General features: G+C 41.5%; 1 protein-coding gene across 2 annotated transcripts; it reads left to right on the forward strand.

Moving 5' to 3' along the window:
- Positions 1–6,004: 6,004 nt before the first annotated feature.
- On the forward strand, positions 6,005–23,682 carry LOC122403674 (aquaporin AQPcic-like). 2 transcript variants are annotated; one of them, XM_043407327.1, is made up of 6 exons: positions 6,005–6,172; positions 7,609–7,785; positions 19,955–20,142; positions 20,834–20,977; positions 21,059–21,515; positions 22,331–23,682. In XM_043407327.1, exons 2-5 carry the CDS (start codon positions 7,650–7,652, stop codon positions 21,497–21,499), a joined length of 909 nt encoding a protein of 302 aa, XP_043263262.1. In that variant the 5' UTR covers positions 6,005–6,172; positions 7,609–7,649; the 3' UTR covers positions 21,500–21,515; positions 22,331–23,682. The 2 variants fall into 2 exon arrangements, with proteins under 2 accessions (XP_043263262.1, XP_043263263.1); XM_043407328.1 differs by having other exon boundaries at positions 7,612–7,785.
- Positions 23,683–23,747: the final 65 nt, after the last annotated feature.

A 23,747-nucleotide genomic window follows, 5' to 3' on the forward strand; every position in this document is an offset into this window, starting at 1 on the left:
AATTTTTTTCTCGAAGTTGAGTAGGATTTCGAGGGTGTGTCTATTCACCAAAAATGATTGTAATTGACCTCTGCAATCAAACATACTTTCTTAGAACGATTTGAAATTTTTTAATTTCGCCGAAAAATTTCAGCATCTACTCGAATTTTTGTTCTCGAAAGTGAGTAGGATTTCGAGGGTGTGTCTGTTCACCAAAATGGTGTCTATTCACCACAATTGACGTTGTGTTCACAACGAACGGATAGAAATTGTAATCTGATTACGCCGAGTCAAGTAAACCGATACGGTAGCTTGTATAACGAATTATTCTTTTATTTTATTGTTCCGCGTTTCACGTGGCTTTCGTTTCTGTTACAGGGACCGTGTGCATCGTCGAATCGATTCTTCTAGCATCGCGATCGCGTGCACCGACTATCTGAAAACTTTGGTCGCCGCGAAGAGGTGAACAAAGACTGCGACGGCGTTCCCAGTGATTGAAAGGAGAAAACGAACGACCTGCTTTTCGAACTTTGGTTCAAGGCCCCGGCGACAGATTCCTCGTGCGGTCGACTCGTTATTTTCGCTTCTACGGGAATGGGTGTCGCGAGCGTAAAAAGGAAGACGCCTTTAAAGAGAAAGGAGGTCCAGGAGGATCGATTCGCAGGATAATAATGGAGGAAACGAGATTACACGCGGGCCGTATCGTTGCGCAACAAAACAATACGATGGTCGCGCGCTCTTTTTCTCTTATCGTTTACAGGACTCTCGTTACGGGTCGTTGATTTCGTCCCGTGCGCCAGCCACGTCTTTCTTCATTTTTTATTCGAATATTACATTGTTGGACCAGTCACAACCCTGTCGAGAAACTCGTACGAGCATTCCTTTCTCTATTTATCGGTTGGAGCAAAGAAACCCAGGCGTTTCCGGTTGTGAAAAATCACCCGTATCCGTCAGTTCCCTCCCATCGGGTCCAGTTTTCTCGATTCGCGGCATCCAGGAAGTCGAACGAAGCTGGACGAACTTGTTCAGCCATACCGAACCGTATTGTGCTCCATTCTTTTCCGCGAATGCTCTAGCGGCGAAAAACCCGCGCGATACTTCCTGGAACCCCGCTGGAAGGAGGATGCGATCGCAATTACGGTCGTAGAAGCTTCGAGCTTGAGAAAACAATCACAGTTTCTTTTATCGCTAAATATTTGGCGACTTTTGCTCGTCAAAGTCCAATCGACGTCTCTGAGGTTTGCGTCAAACTCTCGAGTCAACTTCTTAGAGATAGAACACGTCCCTGGCGCGATACGTTCTTCCGACGTATTCGAAAGTCTCTTTGTAAATCATTATTACGGATACTCGGGGAGGACGCTTAAAAACAATCGCGACAGGGATAATTATAAATTACACGCGGAATTGTCTGCCGACAAAGAGATGCTCTCGCATCCTTAAAAGTGTTTAATCGTTTCGAACAATTAACTCCGACATAATTTGTTTACGCGCGAGCAAGCGAGAGACAATAACTCGGAAAATATGATGTACCAATGGCGCGATTTATGATCGACACGCATTGTCTATTTATTCGAATGGTTCGTCCATGGAAATGTAGAAAACTGCAACGCAAAAGAAGATTCCTATTTGATAGCTCATAAGGTATAAGAGGTATAGGGTTAGTTGCCCTAATATATGGAATACTTTTTTTTATACGCATATTTGCTTGCAGAACTTTTATAAGAATTTAAATATTATGCATTTTCCATATTAGGCTCATAGCGCTCGTAACGTGGAATACTATATTTATATTTATATTTGAAGAAATAATCGAGCTAACACAAAGCTGATACACTTATCTTATTATGTTTAATATTAGGTGAAAGATCACCTTGAAAAAATTCAGACTGCTATATTTTCTTCAATATTCTTTTACGAACACGCTAGTTACAACAAATGACAATCGTAATCGATTGCATTCATTGCCACTAGATGGCAAAATCACAATTCTTTAATATCGCGGTGTTCCAAATTAGGGCACCTGACCCTACAATTAAATTTCATAATTAATATACTGTTAATAACGTCTGAATTTCAATATTGTAAATCCTTTAAACATATTTGCAGAGGCCACGGGCGCCAGAATAATGCAGAGCGACGGTAGAATGGTACCACAGACAAGATTAAAAAATCGTGAATAGATTAGGCGCGTACTCCCGCGTAACTGAATTGTTATTTTAGTTCTATTACGCGTTGAAATAGAGTCTTGTCAAATCCGTGGAATGGAAAATCAGCTGTCTGGACACGAACGGATCCTTTGATCCTATTATTTTCGCAGATGGATCGTGCTACCGGTTGGGTCGATCCTCTCCGTCGGCTCCTGCAATGAAGCTGTCTCGAGACCCAAGGTTAATCCGCGAAGCGTCATCCTGCCACGCAACAGTTTCCCTGCGACACGTTTCTTTCCGCGGAAGTCCGTGGGCAAAGGACGAGCGTCGTTTGTTGTCGATCGATCACGTCGACGGCGCTGATCGATGCCCGGTCCCGGTCTCTTTGTTCGCGGATAGAAGAGGGGGAGAAAAAAAACAATCGTGTGATCGATGAAGACGGGAATAAAAGTCGACGATACCCGCCGCTGGAAGGATAACAAGCGAAAAAGCTGCGTCTAGCGTCGATCGAAAAGCGGCTACGATATAAGGAGAGCGGGATAAATAATGTGTCCGCGACGTAATCGCGGCGGAGCGTCTCTTTTCGTACCGCGACGCCGAGAAAGGAGCAGTAGGTCACCCGATCTGACGGGAGAATGCCGAGACCAGATGTTTTTCTCGGCGTTAGAGTCGATAGGACGAATAGTCGCCCTGACCTCCTCCAATTCTGCGACAAAACGCGGTCGCCATGATGGAAACGTGTAAAAATTAACCGCGAGTCTACCAGTAATAACTGTTCTCGAGGAAATGGTCAAAGGATAAAGCGATTATGACAGCGACCTAACGGGAACCAAAGTAATCAAGATTTTCGTATCCATTATATCTCGTTATTATGGAAGAATTTTTAAATTCCCCTGAAGTAAAGAATTAAACGGAGTTGTCATTTTCATTATTATCTGCTGTATCATGAATGCTTACTTTTCTAGTGTATGTTTTCATGAACTAAATTTAAAATTGATACTGAAACAAAAGCAGATAATAATCAAGATTTTCGTATCTATTATATCTCACGATTAAGGGAAGAATTTTTAAATTCCCTTGAAGTAAAGATTTAAATAGACTTGCCATTATCATTATTATCTGCTGTATCTTTGTGTTTACTTTTATCGTCTATGTTTTTCTACGATTCATAAACGTTTTATAAACCTTCGATGCTGATGAACCGAATGTAAAGTTAATATTGAAAGTAAGATACAAGAAATTCCCGTGAATAATTGTTAGATCGATTATCAAATCATGCACACGATGTCCCAGAGGGAGTATCTGTAAAGATAAGGTCGAGATAACGTGTATGGAAACGGAACGGTGTACAGAAAAACGATGGAAATTGTACAAATGGCCATAGAGCATGTATCGGGGCGACGAGAAACGCAGGTATAGCCGCTTGTAAACACCGATACGGATTACGTCGTTGACACTGCGCGTACGATGACAGATTCCCGAAGCAAAAAGCCGTGTTTAAACTGATCATCGAGGCAAATATGTGACATGGAATTAGCAAGAGGTGAAAGGCGAGCGAACAGGTAGTTGCTCGCGATAAAGTTGAACAAATTGCGCGGCGGGATCGGAAGGATCATACTCCATCTGCCTCAGTTTCGTAAAACGTTGATAAAATTTGTGGGTACATGTTAAATCAGTCAATGGGGGGAAAACAAAACGGAAGATCGAGGAAACGTGGCCTAGGAAATTAACAGTAAATGATTTGGAAATAGCTGAGTATCTTTACCAACGACGATGGTCAATATATTCGATCACAAATGACACAGTAAACGATGATTCAATTGTTTGTGTTATGCATTCTCGCGAATGCTACGCCCAACTAGGCAAGTCTCGAATAACGAATAAAAAGGATTCTTTAATTGTGATTTGCAAATGAATTTACGAAAGAAATTTTTATTCGAAAAATATTGAATTTTAGATTCGACGTCGTTGGAACTTCGGGTCGTTTGGATTGCGGTAAAAGACGAGCTACGATAGAATTACTGGAATTATATTTTTGCGTTAGTTTTGTTCGACAAATACCTATGATTTCGCGGGCACCGTGGACGGAAATTCGATGTACGCTCGAAGGGATCGCGCGCGTGCGTTGTCGAAACGCCAGGAAAAGAAGAAACATAAAGAAACGGAACAATCGAGACTCTTGAATCTTGGTGGCACAATCGACGTCACGCAACACAGTCGGATTTAATGATTTCCTTCTGGAAGGTGCGCGACGCTTCGCGAAATGTTCGCGATACTTCAAGAGAAAGAAAGAGGAAGAAACGTTCTTTAATTCCTGATGCAATTTGTCGAGATCGGCCATGAAGAGAATTCTCGTTCAAAGAAAACTGTAAAATATTTGGAGATTCGTACTCGCCAGGAAATGTACTGTATGTACGCGTTTGTTTATTTCTGCAGACGGGAAGCTTAAAATTTCGAAACTTCGTCGATTATGTGGAAACAATATCTTAGTTTCAAAAACGATTTGTCAGAATGCCCAAGCGTGTGAGTGCACGTTGTGTTTTATTTAAACGACGAATTCGTGTATCTCGAGTCGTACACTGTTTCAACGCCGTGTCGAAATTCGCCAAAAAAAGTATCGATGAGAATCGCAATTGATAAGGATTCGAAGATCGCTGTCCAATGGACGATCTAGAGTTTCTTTTGCTCGATCAGAGAATCGCATCGAACGAAGCTTTATCGCGAATTATGCAACGAGATGTATCTAGAAATAACATGCGAATATTTGGCAACGAAAACGCGCGTTTCGCTCGCTATAATTGTTTCTCAGTCTATAGTTCAAACCTGATGGACAGATGGGATGGGACAGCTGTCAACAAACACATTCATATCGATTGTTTTATCTTTTGATCGACGTTGGTTCTCGCGTTACCGAAAGTGATCGTAATTCTTCGTTTGGGAACACTCGAAACTCCTGAGAAATCGAATCTGTGTCGCGTGGAGGATAAGATTATGAGAAGCGCGAGTTCCTCGATAGAATGCTGTCGTGTAACGGGACAACGATTACTCGGCCGACTGGCAGTCGACGAGTTTCTGCATTTAGGACGTAGCACGCTCCAACTCTTTGTTAACTCTTTGTAGCGTGGATGGGACCACCTGAAAATGTTCAAAAGGGGTGCAACTGAGAATGGAACAGGTCCTTTTTTATATAAAATGTTATCAGAGAAGATGGATTTGGTATTTTTAAATAGTAAATAGTAAATATTACACAATTTTGGTAGAGTTTTACTCTAAATAAAAGTGTTGAAAATAAAGGAATTTCATTTAAAGTTGAGTCTCCACTTTCAGATGGACTAAAGGTAGCAATCCTTGATACGTGATTTCTCCAATGTGATTTTTATTGTTAAGAGAAAAATTATTTCTCTTGCATCGAACCCCTTCCGTTATGCGTGATTTTGCTCTAAATGAAAATGTCAAAGACGAAGGAATTTAATTTAGATTCGAGCCTCCACTTTCAGGCGAATAAAAGGTAGCAATCCTTGATACGTGATTTCCCCTATGAGATCTTTATTGTTAAGAGAAAAATTATTTTTCTTATATGGAACCCTTTCTTTAAAGGTGTCAAAAACGAAGGAATTTAATTTAGATTCGAGCTGCACTTTTATGCAAACCAAAGGTAGCAACCTTTGACGTGATTCGCGCGAGGAGTTTCAAATTGCTATAGAATCGTGTATTCGAAATTGCGTCGTGGTGGGGTCGCGATTTGGCAGAAGCGAGTTCCCAATGCTTGTCGGCAGAACGTTGTCGTGTAACGGGAGACCGACAGTCTTGACTGGCAGAGGTGGAGATTCTACATATAGAGGTAGAGGCGACTCGCGAAACGATTCAGTCTCGTCCAAGCCACGCGACATTCGAATACACTCGAATCGCGGCCACGAAATTCAGGGATCTGCTCGAGAGGGAACCAATCGATATAACTCAGTTGTCGTGTGACCGTTGTTTGATAATCTTCGTGTGATTTTCGTCGTTTCGAATACATTTGAATCCGACCATCCGCATTATCGAAGGTGAGTCCGTACATCTCGAATTAAAAACAATCCAAGGATCAACAGAGCAATCTCGAACGAGCCTGATCTGACGTTTCGACTCGTGGATCTTCGAATCATCGAAAATATTATAGAAAATATATAGCAAAACTTGCATTTTTTTCTGTTCCTTTATGAGTATAAATATCAGTATCAGTTATAGGTAGTATCATTTTATTTAATAAAAACCTATGAGTCAAATTATCAAAGACTCGCTCGTATCGTCGACAATTTCAATTTAAATCGAGGTAAAAAATTGGTCCAGTGAACGATGGAATAATCTCAATTTCTTGTTTCGAAATTTTATAAACTGTCTACGGTCGCTGAACTATACGAGCTGGTGTATGTTAATTTCTGTCAGGTTGCAAGGGAACGATGGAAAAATCGAAATCACGTATGTTTCTCGTCGCGATCGCGTGTCATAAACATGGAATTTGATTACATTCGAAACACCTTACGCGTTAGTATTAATTATCAACGACATTCGTCGCTCATTGACGTTTGCAACACGGCACGAAGAGATTGCATCGTTATCGAAGGATTCTTGACCGCAGATTGAACACTGGAGATCAATGGAGACTATTAGAGAAATTAAACTGAAGCTTTCCGTGTCGATTAATATATTTACATTGTTCGAAAATTTTCGTTTCATTTACTGTAAAAACGAATGATTAATAATATTTGTCCAAACAGAAATCAAACAGTTTCAAAATTGATGAAACGATAGAAACAGAGTTCTTAACATAATCCATGTTCAAACGAAAATTGTTAGTTACTCGGGCCTTTTTTCAGATCTCATGTATTGTTTTTGGCTCGTGTTTATCTGATAACGATCCAAATCTCTGCGATCCGAATAAAATTTACAACATCGGAAATGCAGTTTTCGAATCGAACGCGCTGGCTCCGTCGATTTACAACCGTTGGATCGTTTTGTCACGGTCGATTTACGATTGTCTTTTGTTTTCGGCGTTGCTCGAACGCACGATATAGTTCCAATTTGACAGAGAACGTGTTTGGAGACCGTAATTCATCGGTGTTTACGTTCGCAATTGTATTTCATCGCTAGTCGCACTACTGTTCCACGGCGAACGGGAAGATATCTTCCGTTTGTTTACGTGTATAACGTCGAATGGATCAAATTCATTGTTGGATCGAGAAGGATTCTGCAGTTAGAAACGAGTCGAAAGCGTACAGTAAATAATTTTCTCCGAAGATCCAATAATTCCACAATACATTACATTATAATTTAATTTTTAATATGGGAGATAGTCGACGGGTGAAAAATTGTAAATAACTGTAAAACGACAAGCACAGCATCGCATGATTTATTTTCCTTGGAGGATCACTGAGTTCCCGCGGTGTAAATCAAATAAAACGTTTTCCACGATTGTGCTTAAAACGAACGACTTGCATTTCAGCAGACAGGCTGGTGAGATCGACGCCAATAAATCTCGCCGATATGGAGCAAAGTGGCATCTCGATAATAACATCGAACGGGGCCACGGAAAATTCTGTGGGGAAATCCAGGAGCATCGGTATCACCCTCAGGACGAGTTCCAGTATACAGGCTGCCAAGAAGAAGCTCAAATCGTCCTGTGAGTCTCGACTCGATGGAGCTTTTACAAGACGATTTATTTATTTATTTATTTACGAGATAAACCCTTTGGTACAGAGAGTAACAGGTATCAGAGGGCTCAAAGAGAGAAACGAACCGAGAGAAGTTTCATTTTCTATGGGAAACGTTTACGGAATTATAACTCTAGGAATCAATCTAATGTTTGGTTGATCCGTTTCGTTAATCATCGCGAAAAATCGTCGCAACAAATACGATCGCTCGCAAAACCGCGTTGTCGCGGCGATCGACGAGCAAACAGAGATTAACACATTTGAGATTAATCTTTTGAGCTACGTATTTTTCACGGACAGCGTCGTGGAAACAGTAAACGATAATGAGTCGGGCGAACACGTGCATGGTGATCGTTGCAAGTGTGACAGTGGGTCAAGTTCGCGGTGAACGCCCGGAAACCGGTCACCAAAACGACACCATTCCTTTCTTTCCATCCGATTATTCGTTTTTTCTCTCGTGCGATCCGATGGATTAACGGTGCTTAATCGACTGGTGCAGTGTCGATAAAAAAATTGCTAATTTATCAGGCTATGCTGATACCACAACGCTCCAAACTTTGGATCGGTGCACGTGAAACGAAGACACAAAGGACAATGTTAAGTCATAGAGGGGTTTACTGACCCAAGAGCGTACAGCATATGCTATACACCGTTAGAAAGGTCTCGCCAAGGCGAATCGACTGATACCATTTTTAACTTCGATATCAGATGGGATAATGTCGAAAAATGGCCTCAAAGTTCGAGATTTTGCGGTTTTGAACAAAAGAAACCGGTAGTAAAAGTCCATCCGGCCCGAGGGACCTCGGGTAGGCACCTGAGGAAAAACCGAGGGGTGTAAGCGATACTCTAGCAGATTGGGACGGCAAATGTGCCCCACCACCTTCATTTCAGTGCCGTGTTGGGCCTGCGTTTGTCGCATGGGCCCCGTTCCAAATGCCCAGGGCGAAATCGCCAATGGATCAGTTGTTTTTCATGAACATAATATATTCATGATAGACGATTCGCAGGTATGAGTTGGGAATGTGCAGGTTAGTATTCAGTATTCACATCATTATGTTTCGTTCAATCAATAAAATGTCACTCCATTCACTATTGTAAGTGACGTATTAGTCTGAATACTAATCTGCACATTCCCAACTTATACCTGCGAATTGTCTACCATGAATATATTATGTTCATGAAAAACAACTGATCCATTGGCGATTTCGCCCTGGGCATTTGGAACGGGGCCCATGCGACAAACGCAGGCCCAACACGGCACTGAAATGAAGGTGGTGGGGCACATTTGCCGTCCCAATCTGCTAGAGTATCGCTTACACCCCTCGGTTTTTCCTCAGGTGCCTACCCGAGGTCCCTCGGGCCGGATGGGCTTTTACTACCGGTTTCTTTTGTTCAAAACCGCAAAATCTCGAACTTTGAGGCCATTTTTCGACATTATCCCATCTGATATCGAAGTTAAAAATGGTATCAGTCGATTCGCCTTGGCAAGACCTTTCCAACGGTGTATAGCATATGCTGTACGCTCTTGGGTCAGTAAACCCCTCTATGACTTAACATTGTCCTTTCCATCGATAGAAATAATTTCCATTCGTAAAAGTGGCCACAAAGCCGCAAGTAAACATCGATCTAGAATCCAATAGTTCTCTGTTTACTAGACACGTACTACAAGCCTGTTATCTCGAGTGTTCTCTTCGATAGCGATTACTATGTTAGTTTTTCTCATCGAGAGGCGAGGGGAAAAACACCTAGAATTCTTAATCGTGCACTTCAACAAGGACGAAAGACACATCGAAACTACTTTTGCTTTTGGTCATTTCGTTTAAACATAGATTTCTCGAGCACCTTTGTCGTTACTGTTACGAGTTTGCTCAGAAACTCGTGGACGCAGAAAATCGTCCAGCTTTCTAAGTTTCTAGACAGATCGCTCTCGACGGGCGATTAAAGTGCTTGGTAATGTCACGCGAGCAACAGGCTCGATGGAGTCCGAGATACGTTGCCAGATTTTGTCGAAATAAAAGCGCGTTTCGAGGGGAGGAACCATAATCGTCACAGGATAAGATAAAAACCTTGCAACACCTGATTAAACGAGTACGATTGAACTCAGAACTCCCGGGGCCTCGACAGTCGTACTTTCGTTTCGTTGACCCCAGACGAAATGGTGACACGCTCGAGTTCCATTTTTTTTTCACGATTCGTCAAAGTCTCGCTGTTCGAGTTCGAATTTGGAGCTGTTTGAACTGTTCCTGCTTCGATGATCACGAGATTAATAACCCAGTACACTCGTAGATTAATTTTTGTGAAACATCTTGAGACTAAGATTAATTTTCATATCCCACATTTCTACTGTGGAAGTTTGAAGCTGTTTGTTTAGCACTGTATCTGACAGTTCATTAAAGTCCGAGGCCCCTAAAATGGTACTAATTGCAATCTCATAACACAGTACTATCATAGTTTGCAAGAATCTGGAACTGTTTGATCCCAAATTGTAGAGTTTACTAAAGTTTGATCAGAACGTATTGCATCTGTTCAGCCTCGTTTCCTTGGTACTTCCAAGGGAAGGAGGGCCAAATTTAGTCGTTTGTATCTTCGAAACTCGACAAACTCGAAGTTCGATAGTTCATTCGAATTAGTTTATGCCACGTCCAAGGAGACACGCGCTAGTTCCATTATTTTTTCTCCACGATTCGTCAAAGTTTCGCTGTTCGAGCGACCGTTCGTCGGCGGAAAATTTCTTCGTTCTCCGGGCGAGTTTGTTCCTCTCGGCGGAGAGCGTTTCCCGGGACGGAAAGAAAGTTTCGCGCGAAAGTATCTGGAACATGGAAAACGAGAGAAACGCGAGGATCACGTGCCGCGTCTATCCGCTCGATATCGCGAGCAAACGAAATTACTCTTTCGCCCGCGATGGCCGCGTTACATTTCCAGCCCACAAAGGACATTGTTTCGCGCCATTTGCATTTCCTCTCCGCCTTCTACGGACCGCCGACAACCTGTTACATTAGCGAATGTGGAGCAGTCGTGAGAATCGGCTACCAAGAGGGGTCCGCAAATTGCCACGTACAATTGTCGCGATAAATCATTATCGTCCGATGGAGAATGGACCTGCTCCTTATTTCTCCCTGCAGGTGCGTTCGTTTCTGTCGAATACTCGCCTCTTCAAGGGGATTCGCTCGTTGCGGGTCCAATTAGCGTCCGGCCAATCGACGCTAACTATTACGATCTCGACGATTAGAGCAATTAGGCGACCAGTGGATTTGGGCGCCGGATTCGGATCTTCCGTCGTCCGAGCGATAACGGTGCTTTCGGACCAGCGGACCATAATCTTTTTCAAGAGCTACTTTCAAACCATGGGAAACGTTCTCTTACCGATACAGGCTCCAAATATATCGTAGAATCAGGGGTAAAGAATTTTCTTTTTAGTTCGTTGCTCGTAGAAAATAAATTATTCGGCACACGTACAAAATTTCAATTTTGATTCGATAGGGATAATTATTTATTTTTTGTTGCTCGTTCGAAAGGTTTATGTAGATGAGAATTATTTTGTATTAGATCTGAATGGCCTTTGATCTGGCTAGTTCCTTGGTCCGTGGGCGGACTATAGTAATCAGGACCTCTGATCCGCGATAATTCGTTCGCAGACTGCAAACTGATTGACCAGGAAGTGACCGGTATTCGTTTCAATTTGGAACGAACGATACAGTTTCATTATTCGGGCGTTTACCAACTGGATGTCATTAAGTGGCGCAGGTGGCAATGGGCGTTCGTTAACGTAATGCTAATTACTCGGCACGGTAAACGCCTCAGAACGTGTAACAAGGAAGGACAACTTATATTTAGTGTTTCGAACGTACCACCTTCCTTATTGCCTGTTATCGAACACCATAACTTTTCAACAACCTCAATTGTCAAGCAGATAATAGGATACAGCTGTGAACAATAAATTGTTATTTCTGTTTACAATCGTTACACAAGCGTTAAGAGTTTTCTCGTCTTGGTCAAGTTTTACTTAAAGAACTGTTCACGTGGTTCCTTACGAAGAATAAATACATATACAGGGTGTCCCGTAAATAGTGTAAGAACCGGAAATGGGGGGTAGCTGAGACGATTCTGAACAACAATTTCCTTTGCAAAAATGTCGGATGGAGCTTCGTTTTTGAATTATTAACGAAAAACACTGACCAATCACGGTGCTCGCCTTCCGCGCGCTCAGGGCCGTCCGACCTCGGAGAGCCACCGCGCCGGGTAGGTAGCAAAATGCACGTTGAAGATACATCGAGGAACGAATACAAATAATTAAAAATACTGCCACTGCAATTGTTACCGAATTCGTTAATAACTACGTAATTAGTACGTAAATTACTAAATCGAATTTATTAATTATTTGTATTTGCTGTTTCCGAGAAAGAAGGAATAAAATCTCGGAATCTTTAAATATTCTCCAAAGTATATTCTCCAAAGTATCTTCCCCGAAACGGATCTCCTATTCAGAAATCGTGACTGTTTTCTTAAATTGTTATGATTATTTGTCATTAGCAACATCGATAAAGGAACAAATACACGGGTAATACTCTGTTACGACAACGTATTAAAACATCATCGATAATTGGACTTCGATTCTAATCTAGATTGATCATCGATGACGGAATACTTTTTCATCGCGTGAGTACTTTATCGACATACTTGTGATCCAAATCGATCGGGCAAACAAGATCCCTGTTCTCGATAAGAGGTTCTTTCCAACTACGAACGGAAAGAATAAGTTCTCGACACTCGTCGACATTATGCTTTCTGATTTCGCTGGAAGCGATTTCCCCCGGTCAAAATTTATCAACGCTAGTCGCGGATGGAGTAACCGGATGGTCGCTTTAATCCCCCGGACATTTTCTGAATTTTATTCGTTTCTATCACAATGGTCTCGAGAAAAATTCAGTAAATTGCCGCCCGCAACTCTGGAGAACCCATGAAAATAAAATGAAAATCGAATCGTGGCCGAAGGTGTTTTTGGAGAGATCCAGATTACTATGGCTGGATCGTAAGCGGTAACTTATCGCGGAAAGGGATCCTAGGCTAACTAAATCCTCTTTCTACCCGCCATTGGAGGCCGAAGGGAAACGGCCGCGACGAACAAATGTCCTCGAGAACTTTGAGCGATATGGCAATTTGTCGAACATCGCGGTGCATTCGCATAACAATGGGTATCGCGATCAGTGAATACTATGCGAATTGTTATCTCGTTTTTCACGGTAATGGGACATCTGTTGCGTTGTGCACCGAAGCAAACTGCGCCATGGCGGACTCGCGGACGCGTATGCGCCAGGTTGAATTTCGATTTATGTATTCGCTTTCGCGGTGCAGCTTTGGCTCGTCGAAATCTCCGGGTAACCCGATTTCCTGAAATGCAAACCGCGTCGCGTACTTTCTTCCTCTTTCACTGGGAAGTTTGCCTTTCTACGTTGACCGTTCGAAAGACGAGCTTCGACTACAATTGCCCCTACTTCACAATCATCGGAACAATAACCCAGTGCACTTCTAGATTTTTAATTTTGTGTCAAACATATTCAGACTACGATTAGTCTGGTATCCCACAGTTTCCTAATGTTCTAATTTGGGAGCTCCTAATTTAGTACGTCCTTGTTGGGAGTTGTTTGCTTAGCACTGTATCTGACAGTTAAAGCTTGAAACACTTGAAATAGTACAGTAAAATTTAAATTATCCGGCATACTCCGAACTGAGGCAATGCAGGGAAACTGAATATGTTGGATAAATGGACTATACCAACATATGAAGTGATAAAAACGAGGAATTGGGCCATTTTTATGGGGGATTTCCCACTTTACGGGGTTAAGAAACAACTTTTCGAACATTCTTGAAATTCCTAATAGTCCTCACTAAAATACGAGCTGTTTGCATTTTGAAACATTAAAATCCTTTAATCCGTTCAAGAGTTATGATTTTTTAAACACACGCATGAAATTTCAGGGGAATCAGACATTGGTCAGACATGGTCAGACATTATATTTCAGGTAAAGAATTTTTTTCTCGAAAGTGCGTAGAATTTCGGGGCTATGTGTATTGACAAAAATGACTGTAATTGACCCCCGCAACTGAAAATAATTTTTGTAGATCGATCTCAAATTTTTGAATTTCGTTGAAAAATTTCGGCACCTACACGAACTTGTTTCTTGAAAACGCGTAGGATTCCGGGGGTATGCCCATTCACCAAAAATGATTGTAATTGACACCCGTAACTGAAAATAATTTTTTTAAAATGATTTGAAATTTTTTTTTCACCGAAAAATTTAGGCATGTCGATTTTTCTTAAAAATTCCTTTTTGATTTTTAATAAATTTGTTTGACGAGCTACGGAAAAGTTGTTTAGTACTTTTTTTGTAGGTATCAATGAGCTCTACTTCAGAAAAAAGTTTCATTGAAATATATTCACTATTGTAGGAGTTATGGTCGTTTGAAAATTGGACCACTTTTATGGGGTTATTCTCATTTTACGGGATTAAGGCTCAACTTTTCGATTTTTTGTCTTAATTGTTATATATTCTTCACCAAAATACGTGTTGTTTGCGCTTTGAAACTTTAAAATCATCCAATCCGTTCAGGAGTTATGATATTTTAAACAAACTCATGAAATTTCAGGGACACATTTCTGGTCACATATTATATTTTCGGTAAGGAATTTTTTTCTCGAAAGTGGGTAGGATTTCGGGGGGTTGTCTATTGACCAAAAATGATTATAATTGGTCCCTGCAACCAAAAATAATTTTTCCAGAACGATTTGAAATTTTTTAATTTCGCCGAAAAATTTCTCCATTTACCTCGTGTCAATTTTTCTTAAAAATTCTTATTTTATTTTTAATATACACAACCATGGGGGATGTAGTAATACAATTGATTAATAAAAAATAACTTATATAAAATTGCTTAGTATCAACATCACATACGGCTGTGACTTCCTTGTTTGTCTGAAATATGATTTGTAACATTTACTGAAGAATATTTGGAGTAAATATGTCGGTTGTTCGGACATTCCGGATAATCGGGTATCACATATTCGGAACTCTACTATACTACGTTTTTGATGCATTAAAGTTGCAATCTCATAACATAGTACTCATAGTTTGCAAGAATTTGAAGCTGTTTGAACCGCTCCTAGCTCGACGATCGCGAAATTAATAACCCAGTGCACTTCTAGACTAATTTTTGTGAAACGTCTTGAGACTACGAGTAAGTTTGATATCTCACAGTTCTCCAAAGTTCTGACTTGGGAGCTCATAATTTAGTACGTGCTCGTTAAAGTTGGAAGTTGTTTGTTTAACACTATATCAGTAATGACAGTTCATTCAAGTTTGAAGCTCCTGAAATAGTACTAATTGCAATCTCATAACACAGTACTATCATAGTTTGCAAGAATTTGGTGCTGTTTGATCTAATACTGTGGCCTAGAGTTTACTAAAGTTTGATCAAATCGTATCTCAATTGTTCAGACTCGTTTTCTTGGTTCTTTAAAGGGAAGGAGGGCCAAATTTAGCCGTTTGTATCCTCGAATCTCGGCAAACTCGAAGTTCGACAGTTTATTCGAATTAGTTTATGCTATTATCGCGGTCGTAAATGAATCCCGTCGTCTTTTCCCGGGCGTTTTTCCGGAAGCCCACGCGGAATGTCGGAGTTTATGCAACTCGGGTCGAAATTACTTTCGCGCGATTCAATTAGAGTCGCGGGTAGCTCTTTCTGGAATTCGAAGAATCCGCGGAGCGAGGCGGAGATGCTCGAGCGAACGTGCCGCGGAAAATACGGAAGAGGCGTTAATTGGAGCGTGGAGCGATCCAGTGCGAGGCAGTCTTCGATTTTGGAAGCTTTCGCGCGTGCTCTGGTCGAAACCTGAACTATATCGGCTATATATCATAGAGGGACTAAATCGCGGGGAAACTGAAACTGATCTCACGCGCGCTTTCTACTCCATTCTCTCGTCGGGAACGATCAATTGGAGATGTTTGTATTGTTTTGGTTTGGACCAGGCACAACAGATAAGCCTGTCGGGGCTCTGTTTCGTTCCGAAAGTATAATCCTTTCCAATTTATACTTTCACCGTGCAAAACTATGCGCACGTACCAATGACGGCCTCGCGCCTGAACAAAATTTAAATACGTTCCTTGATCGAACTTATCGATAAGGTTTTTCCAAGACCGGAAGTCCACGATGCACCGTGAAGACTGATCAGTCCAGCGGTTCTTTATCTGTTTTTTTTTCTTCTCAGAATAAAATTGTACTTTAAATGCTCGATCGTCGAGTTTCTTTCCACGACGTTGATTCATCCTTCCTCGTTATCAAACGGCGATAATGAAAAATTGATCGTTCGACGTTCGCTGGTAGATGGCGGGCTAATGGTCGATAGACGCTTATTAATTAGGCAAAACTGGGGAATAACTTTGATTTTACAAACTAGACGACCTTTCACTATTTTCTAAATGTTGATCGCCGGCCCGTTACTTTCTCGATCCCTAATTGTGACGGGTAACTTTCATCGTAATTACCGACAACACCAGTCCCCGGTAATTTCATTTGCAGTTAAAGCGTGGAGATATCATCGCTGAAGACCCCGTCGACCAGCACGCTCTCGAAAACGGTAGATTCCCCGTGGCCAGGCGTTTGCCATTCATAAATTCCTAGACGCTTCCTACGTTTTTAAAAATGCGTTCAGCGTTACGAACGTTTGATAACTTATTATTGCTCGATATTATCACATTTTTTTCCTTTCTTTTTACATCATGCTCTTACGCAAGGGTGAAGTAATTGCTGTATACGAACGAATCGGAAAAATGTGATGTAACCGAGAAATTCTTCTCGTGCCTTTCAACTCTGTTCTTTTTAACGATAAATCGTTGTTGGTTAGCAGGGCCCTCCGAGTCGCGATTTCCAATGCTTGTAATTTATTTTTATAGCCATTTCATGAAATAATTGATTTTCTTGTAAGTTGAATACTTTTGGGATTCTCCGGTTAGCTCGTGGAGCTGTTATTGCAGTTAGAATCGCTTTCTTTAAAGCGGCCAGAAGCCTTTGGAATATTGCAATCAGCTCGATTCGTAAACATCAATGAGCGATCACTGTCGCTCTCGGCGGGACGCGTTCGCTAATGGAAATTGCGCGTGACACGTGTTGGCTTCTAATTATATCCGGCCGACACACGGTTAATTACGGGAACTCGGCCGTAATTCTGGGGCAAACGTGCTTTGGCGTATCGTGTATTGCGTCGACGACCGTGTGCGATTGCATACTTACATGCGTCTACCAGAAACTTGGAAGCGAGGCTGACGCGTCGCGGGGTTCCGAACAAACTTTGGTAAATCCTCGCCGTTCGTCGCCGATGCTGAAATTGCACGGAGTTTTGGAACTCCAATGATCACAATAACGTCGAGATTTTATAAAGATTGCGTATATAAACTACCTGGCGCCCGGTAGCCAATTTTAACCCGATAAGCTTGACGACGCCTTGTCGACGACCCAGCATCGAACGACTAAACACGCGGAAATGAAAAAGAATTTTAGCCACCCGTTCTTTTAAATTTTCTGGAGGAAGCAGGAGTCACGTGTTTAATGGAAACTAGCGAGGAATTAAATTCGAAGAGTATCATCTAGCGATTTTATATAGGGAACAAAGTTATAGTCTGCATCCTTTGAAATAAATATTAAAAAGAATTTTAGCCAACCAAGATTTTTTTATATTTTTTAAAGGAAGACCTATTTAATGGATACTAGCGACGAATTGAATTTAAAAAGGAACATCTAGCGATATTATTTAGGGGCTAACAGTCTGCATTCTTTAAAATGAAAATTGAAAATAAGTTAGTCATCTAAGAATTTTTTAAATTTTCTCAAAAGAAGGCAGGTGTTACCTATTTAACGGAAACTAGCGAGGAATTGAATTCGAAAAGTACCATCTAGCGATTTTATATAAACACAAAGTTATAGCCTGGATCCTTTGAAATAAGAATTAAAAAGTATTTTAACCACCCAAGATTCTTTTAAATTTTCCAAAGGGAGCAGGAGTGAGCCGTTTAATTAGCGAGAAAGTAAATTAAGAGAGTACCATCCATTAATATTATTTAGAGTCTAAAGTTACGGTGTACATCCTCTAAAATAATAATTAAAAAGAATTTCCAGTCATCAAGATTCTTTTAAGTTTCTTACGAGAAGAAATGCACTTACGGTCGCTATAAAGATCTTAATAGGTTCGAGTTTAGATAGAGTTTTTAGATCTCGTAGAGAGTTTATGGTTATGGGAATGTAAATTTTTTGCGTTCAAGGAGTTCGGTTCGGAAGGAGAGTTTCCGAAAACTCGCGTATATTAAGGCTATCCAGAAAGTGGTTGATTCGTCCAAGTTTCGCGCATTGCTTGACCTCTGTATTGATTTCTTTTTTTTTTTTTTATCGTGGATACTCATTTTATCATTTCTGGCGCACGCATACGTAACGGTGACCCGAGATTACCGCTCGTATTCGCGATAAATAGAACAGAATCATCGCGAATCGAGGTTGCGAGCGGCCCAATGGGAAGCGTCGACTTCGACGAAAAAACTATAAAAGTCCATCTTCCTGACGCTGCAAACTGAAATAAATCGTGTTGTTAATAAACCGTGTTTTTTAAATGCTTGTTTTTCCCTCCCATTTCCTTAATATCAGCGCTCGGAATCAACTTTAAGCAAATCGTAAAAGTTTAAATGCTTATTAAAACCTCTCGCGCGTTGTACAACTTTACGATTATTTTTGCTACGAACAGAAAACGTTTCCGTTTGTGTTTCAATTTATCGAACAGAATGAAAAATAGGAAAAAAGAGGTTACCAAATGTCCGTAACGATTCTATTGTCGTCTGTTCGAAACTCGTGGCCCCGTTTTTCGCTTTTCGCGGTCGCCTTCTTGCAATAAAATGCACCTCGCGAAAAAGGTGGGAATTTGACCCGTTCTCGTTCCTGATTCCATCTGGAAGAGTCATCGATCGAGCGGGCACGTTCGCGGTTACCTTAATGAGTCGGAGCCGGGAGAGCCTCCGACGTAATTAAGAAAATTGCAGCCGATCGAGCGTGGATTCGCAGCGCAGAAATCTCGCACGTGCTGGCTACGATATTATTCCGCGAGAAACCGGGTCGAGCATCAAACGATAATGAAACCGGGCTCTAATATTCACGGTCGAACCTTCGCCTCTTGGCTTCCACTCGATTATGCATTCAGTGGGTAAAAATAAAGACGTGTCCCTTAGCTATGCTCGTTGCCTCTCGAGTGGCCACGTTCCTGCCATTTGTATTCCGACGACCTTTGACATCCACCTAGCCTCGTTTGGTTCTGATACCTTTCGAATCAATCTTTCCAATACGAATAATTCTTCGGATCGCGACGAATTTTGTCGATGGAAAAATCAAAATTCTATTATTTTATTCGACGTTTCGGATATAGGAGTTAACCTTTCTGAAACGAAGTTAGATTCGTAACGCGAGGACAATTAATAATTATTAATTCTTAGGTTGTGATGTGTAAAAAAAGAAGAATCTCGACTCACAAATGTAACATAACAAATTTTACGTCGATTAGAATTCTATTCGTAGAATTGAGAATCGTTTTTCAGAAGTATAGCTTGAAGTCCCTAACGTTGACAGAATTGTGAATCGCGAGAAGTAGGTTGGCCCTTTGCTATCGATTCGAAAGCTGCATAGGACAGAGGTTAGAGGATGAAAATCAGGATCGCGAATCGGCATAGCACGATGGTGATCCACGTTGCATCCGCGTCGTTCCTTTCGTCGTTTATCGGACGTCATCTTCACGGCGGTCTCGTGTCCACGTTCTCGTCGATGCTGTGATGATTCCTTATCGAGACAATGGCTTGGAGCACCGCCACGTCTTCCGACGACTGCGTCCCCCGCAATGACTGTGCGTCCATTTTCGAACGTACTTTACCACACGCTTGCAAATCTATTATAATTCATCTTTGCTTATCAGACTAACGAATTTTTAGAACGAAGTTTTAAAGAGATTATGGCAAAAGAATTAACGAGAGTTTCGTAATTACGATTGGATCGTTAAAATTGGCCACTGTGCGTAGGTTCGAGCCACTCTAACTCGAATTATCCTTTTCGTTTCAGGGTTGAGCAGCTTGATAGCGGAGGATGCGACCGGTTGGGACACCCTGATAATCGGGCTGGCGGAAATGATCGGAACCGCGATCTTGGTTTTCATCGGTTGCACCGGTTGCATCGGCAGTCTGAACGTCGTACCGAGCATATTTCAAATCTCCTTAACTTTTGGCCTTGCTGTGATGATTGCGATACAGGTATAGCGTAACATTTTCGGTCCTCCTGTTTCTCTTAAACGAGACTCGAGAACGACGGGGTCTAAGAATTGTCAACTTTCGGCTCGAAGACCTCAGACTGTACACGACAAAACTTCAAAGACACAAGTCTGTTAATCAAAAATAAATATTTAAGTTTTCGAGAGAGCAGCTTTTGAAACATGTCAGGTAGGAAATCAAAACTGGTTGATTAAAAATTATACAATGTAGCGAGAGGGTATATTTAAAAATTTTTTTTAGACAACCCTGTATTTAATTTAAAATTAAAAAAAACCGTCTATAGAGGCACTGTTTCCATCGTACAATGACCAATTAGCTGCAACTTTTATTTAACTCTGTGCCTCACGGCCATATTTCTTAATATTTTCGGTATTTTAAATAATAATTACCAACTGTTATTTCTACAGTTTCGATACATACGTCTATCCTGAAATTAATCATTTCCAAACTCGACTATCAAAACGTTAGAATTGTAATCTTTGAACTGCTTCAGAAGTTGTACATCTGTTAAAAATCCAGAATAATGGTTATTCAGGAATCGATCAAAGCCAAATTACAGAACTTCGTTCGTTGCTCCATCGAATTCTGTTATAAAAAATCGTACTATTTAAATAATGAAAGAAAAAAAATTGTTTAAGAAACGTGGTTTCCAGATTTTGTATTTTGGTTGCAGTGCATAGGACACATCAGCGGGGCTCACATAAATCCAGCGATAACGGTGGCCGCGTTGATCCTGGGTAAAAAGTCTCTACCAATGGCCGTACTTTACATTGCCGCCCAGTGTTTGGGATCCCTGATAGGCTATAGCTTGCTAAAGGTATCGAGAGTACCGCTCGACCAACGATATCGATTTGCCCGATGAAACGATCGCGTTAATCGTGTCCTTTCGTTGCCGTAGGCGATCACCCCGGCCGAGTTGATGTTCGCTTCGACGCCTGACAAAGCGAACTCATTCTGCATGACGGAGATCAACGAGAAACTGAGCGTCCCCCAGGGTTTCATGGCGGAGATGATCGGTACCGGGATCCTGGTCTTCTTCGCTTGCGGCCTCTGGGACCACCGAAACGCCAGCAACACCGACTCCGTGCCCATGAGGTTCGGTTTCTGCGTCACGGTGCTCTGCATAATCTTCATCCCCTACACGGGGTGCAGTCTGAACCCCGCCAGGACCCTGGGTCCAGCCGTTTGGAACGGCTACTGGAGCCATCATTGGATCTTCTGGTTGGCGCCGATCACCGGTGCCCTGGTCGCGTCTCTTCTCTATCGGTGTCTCTTTCTCTCCAACAGGGGGCAAAGCAGCGGCCAGAACCCTGGGAACCTCAGTGGCGTGGAAACATAATCGTAACACGATTCAGGTATGCACTATGGTCGTCCATACCTGGATCTCTTAGGATCCCTTTTCGGGGAAAACGTTGCGATGCTTTTAATATTCTTTTAGTCGAGACTCGAGAGTTGTATCATATTAGGAGGTATGAAAAGAGAGTTTCAAACTGCAGGAAAAAATTTATTTCAGACCAATTTCGGGTCCTTGAACTCGATAATTTGGTGATCCTCTTCGGTGGGGGGTGACTTGTAACAGACATTATAGCTAGACTGCGGATGTTTATGCATTTATGGGGAAATTGAAATTCTCAGAAAAGTACAGAATGCACTTAATATGCAGAAATATAAGAAATACTTAAAGTAAGATACGAATTATTATATGCAGGGGTGGAGACAACCCTCGAGAAAGCTCCCATTTAATTAATTCTATTAACACTGAAACTACCGAACTGGTCAAAATGACTCATTCGTAATATCTAATAAAAATTGTTACAAATTGACGTGACTGGATTTTTGCAAACCGTGATTTTCTGTACAAGAATGAATAAGCATTTATTCCCATTGCATTAAACATTTCTTCAAATATCTATCGTTTTAATTTCTTTGTCAGTTCAAGTGTCAATAAAAATATGAATTTGCATAAAGATTTGCAGTCCGATTATAACGCAACAATTAATTTTCTCTACTTTAAGTATAGTCCCATACGTTTAAATTGTTTATCCACCGAAGAGTCTCAAGCAAGAATCGGAAGCAATTGAGAGGATCAATTTCTGTAAACACATTTATTACTGTATAGTTCCTAATTTCTTTAAAAAGGAAATAAACGACGGTCTCTGTCAATTTTCAGGTTGCAACGATGCATTCCGGTGAAGGTCCATGGTTCACGATTCCAGCGAGAAATCCTAATCGCGTTCGCGTTTTCTCCAACAGCGAAGAACCGGAAGTGGGACTTCCCTCGGATCTCCAAAGATCAAGAATAATGCCGCGCGAGGAGGAATTCTCTATGATACGCTGATCAAGGACGAATCACTCTTGTACAAAGATTCCATGTAAATTTAATACGCGATCGCCGTAGGTTTCGGTAGCGCGAAGAATGTAAATTATTGCGATCCTCCTCGGTCGCGTTCCTTGCCTTCGAATTCGTTCGGAAAATTCACGTTTGGAAAATTTCCCTTCGAGGATGTTTCAGTATTTTCGTAAAAATTTCCAAAAACTTTAGGTACCTGTTTTGCTGGAAGCTTGGTCACACGCTGCTTCCGTTCGCTGTAAAAGTGTGACCGAAAATTCCGCGTCGAAGCTTCCGTGAGCAAAGTCGGAGCACTTAATTAGCTCCCGAAAAAAATTTTAGCGATTTATTTTTAACACGTTCGCTGCAGGGACGATTACCTATTTTATATTCGTATAAATAAATGGAAACGTTCGGTTTGCTTTTTTAATACATTTTATTCGTATGTAATTAAAAACGTACGTCGAATAAGATAATTAAATGGCGGTGGCGGATGTGTTTATATCAAACTATTTGGTAAAAAGATTTCGCTGTTTCGTTCCATCCGAGAAATGTACAATTTTAAATATAAAAAGTTTTAATTTGCGGGTAAACTTTATTTTCGCGAAACCGTGGCGCCCGTTTGGGAAAATGTGGTCTCGAGAAAATGACGTTAATTGCGTGGACCGCAGCAACTTTGTTAATTTTTCGAGTCCAGTGATAGAAATATTTTGGAGGGCGTATATAATTTCGGAGAATAAAATAGAAAAGGGAATCGATTTTAAAAATTCTGGAAAAGCTGTCCCCCTTTGGACGGGGTAATTTTATCGGCGCGAAACTGGCTAGCGAAAACATCCCTCTTTCCGACGCCGTTTGTCATCGTTGCGGGGGAGGAGTAGCTCCGGCAGACTTGAATTCGTCGCTCGTTAGGTCGGTTGTCTTTCCGGGGAACAACGCGGATGATCCCTCTGGCCGGCCCATTCCGCGTGGAAATTCGAAATAACGGGATTAGCAGCGAACAAGCGCGTTCAGCAAATTACCCGCGGCAGTATCGCTCCGTGAAAACTTTTAATTGTGCCGGGGCTGCATACGCGCGCGCCAAACGAAAATGCCGGCGACTGCAGTTACACGTTCGCTCGACTACCAACGCGTGCACCTCTTTCGACGATAATCGCGCTCGAGGAACGAGTTTCAGAGGCAAGCTCGCGACAACAGACACCTAGAAATAAATTTGATACGTTTTAACATCCGAGACTGTTATTTCGTTGCCCCTGACTCT

This window comes from Colletes gigas, unplaced genomic scaffold (assembly GCF_013123115.1).
Source record: "Colletes gigas isolate AHSC1104 unplaced genomic scaffold, ASM1312311v1 Colletes_gigas_Sc00069, whole genome shotgun sequence".
Lineage (NCBI taxonomy): Eukaryota > Metazoa > Arthropoda > Insecta > Hymenoptera > Colletidae > Colletes > Colletes gigas.

Bases quoted from the DNA above. Each gene is read 5' to 3' on its own strand.
- LOC122403674 (XM_043407327.1), top strand. From the start codon at position 7,650: ATGGAGCAAAGTGGCATCTCGATAATAACATCGAACGGGGCCACGGAA. The intron at 7,786-19,954 runs GTGAGTCTCGAC...TTTTCGTTTCAG, and splicing joins GAAGAAGCTCAAATCGTCCT to GGTTGAGCAGCTTGATAGCG. The intron at 20,143-20,833 runs GTATAGCGTAAC...TTTTGGTTGCAG, and splicing joins CTGTGATGATTGCGATACAG to TGCATAGGACACATCAGCGG.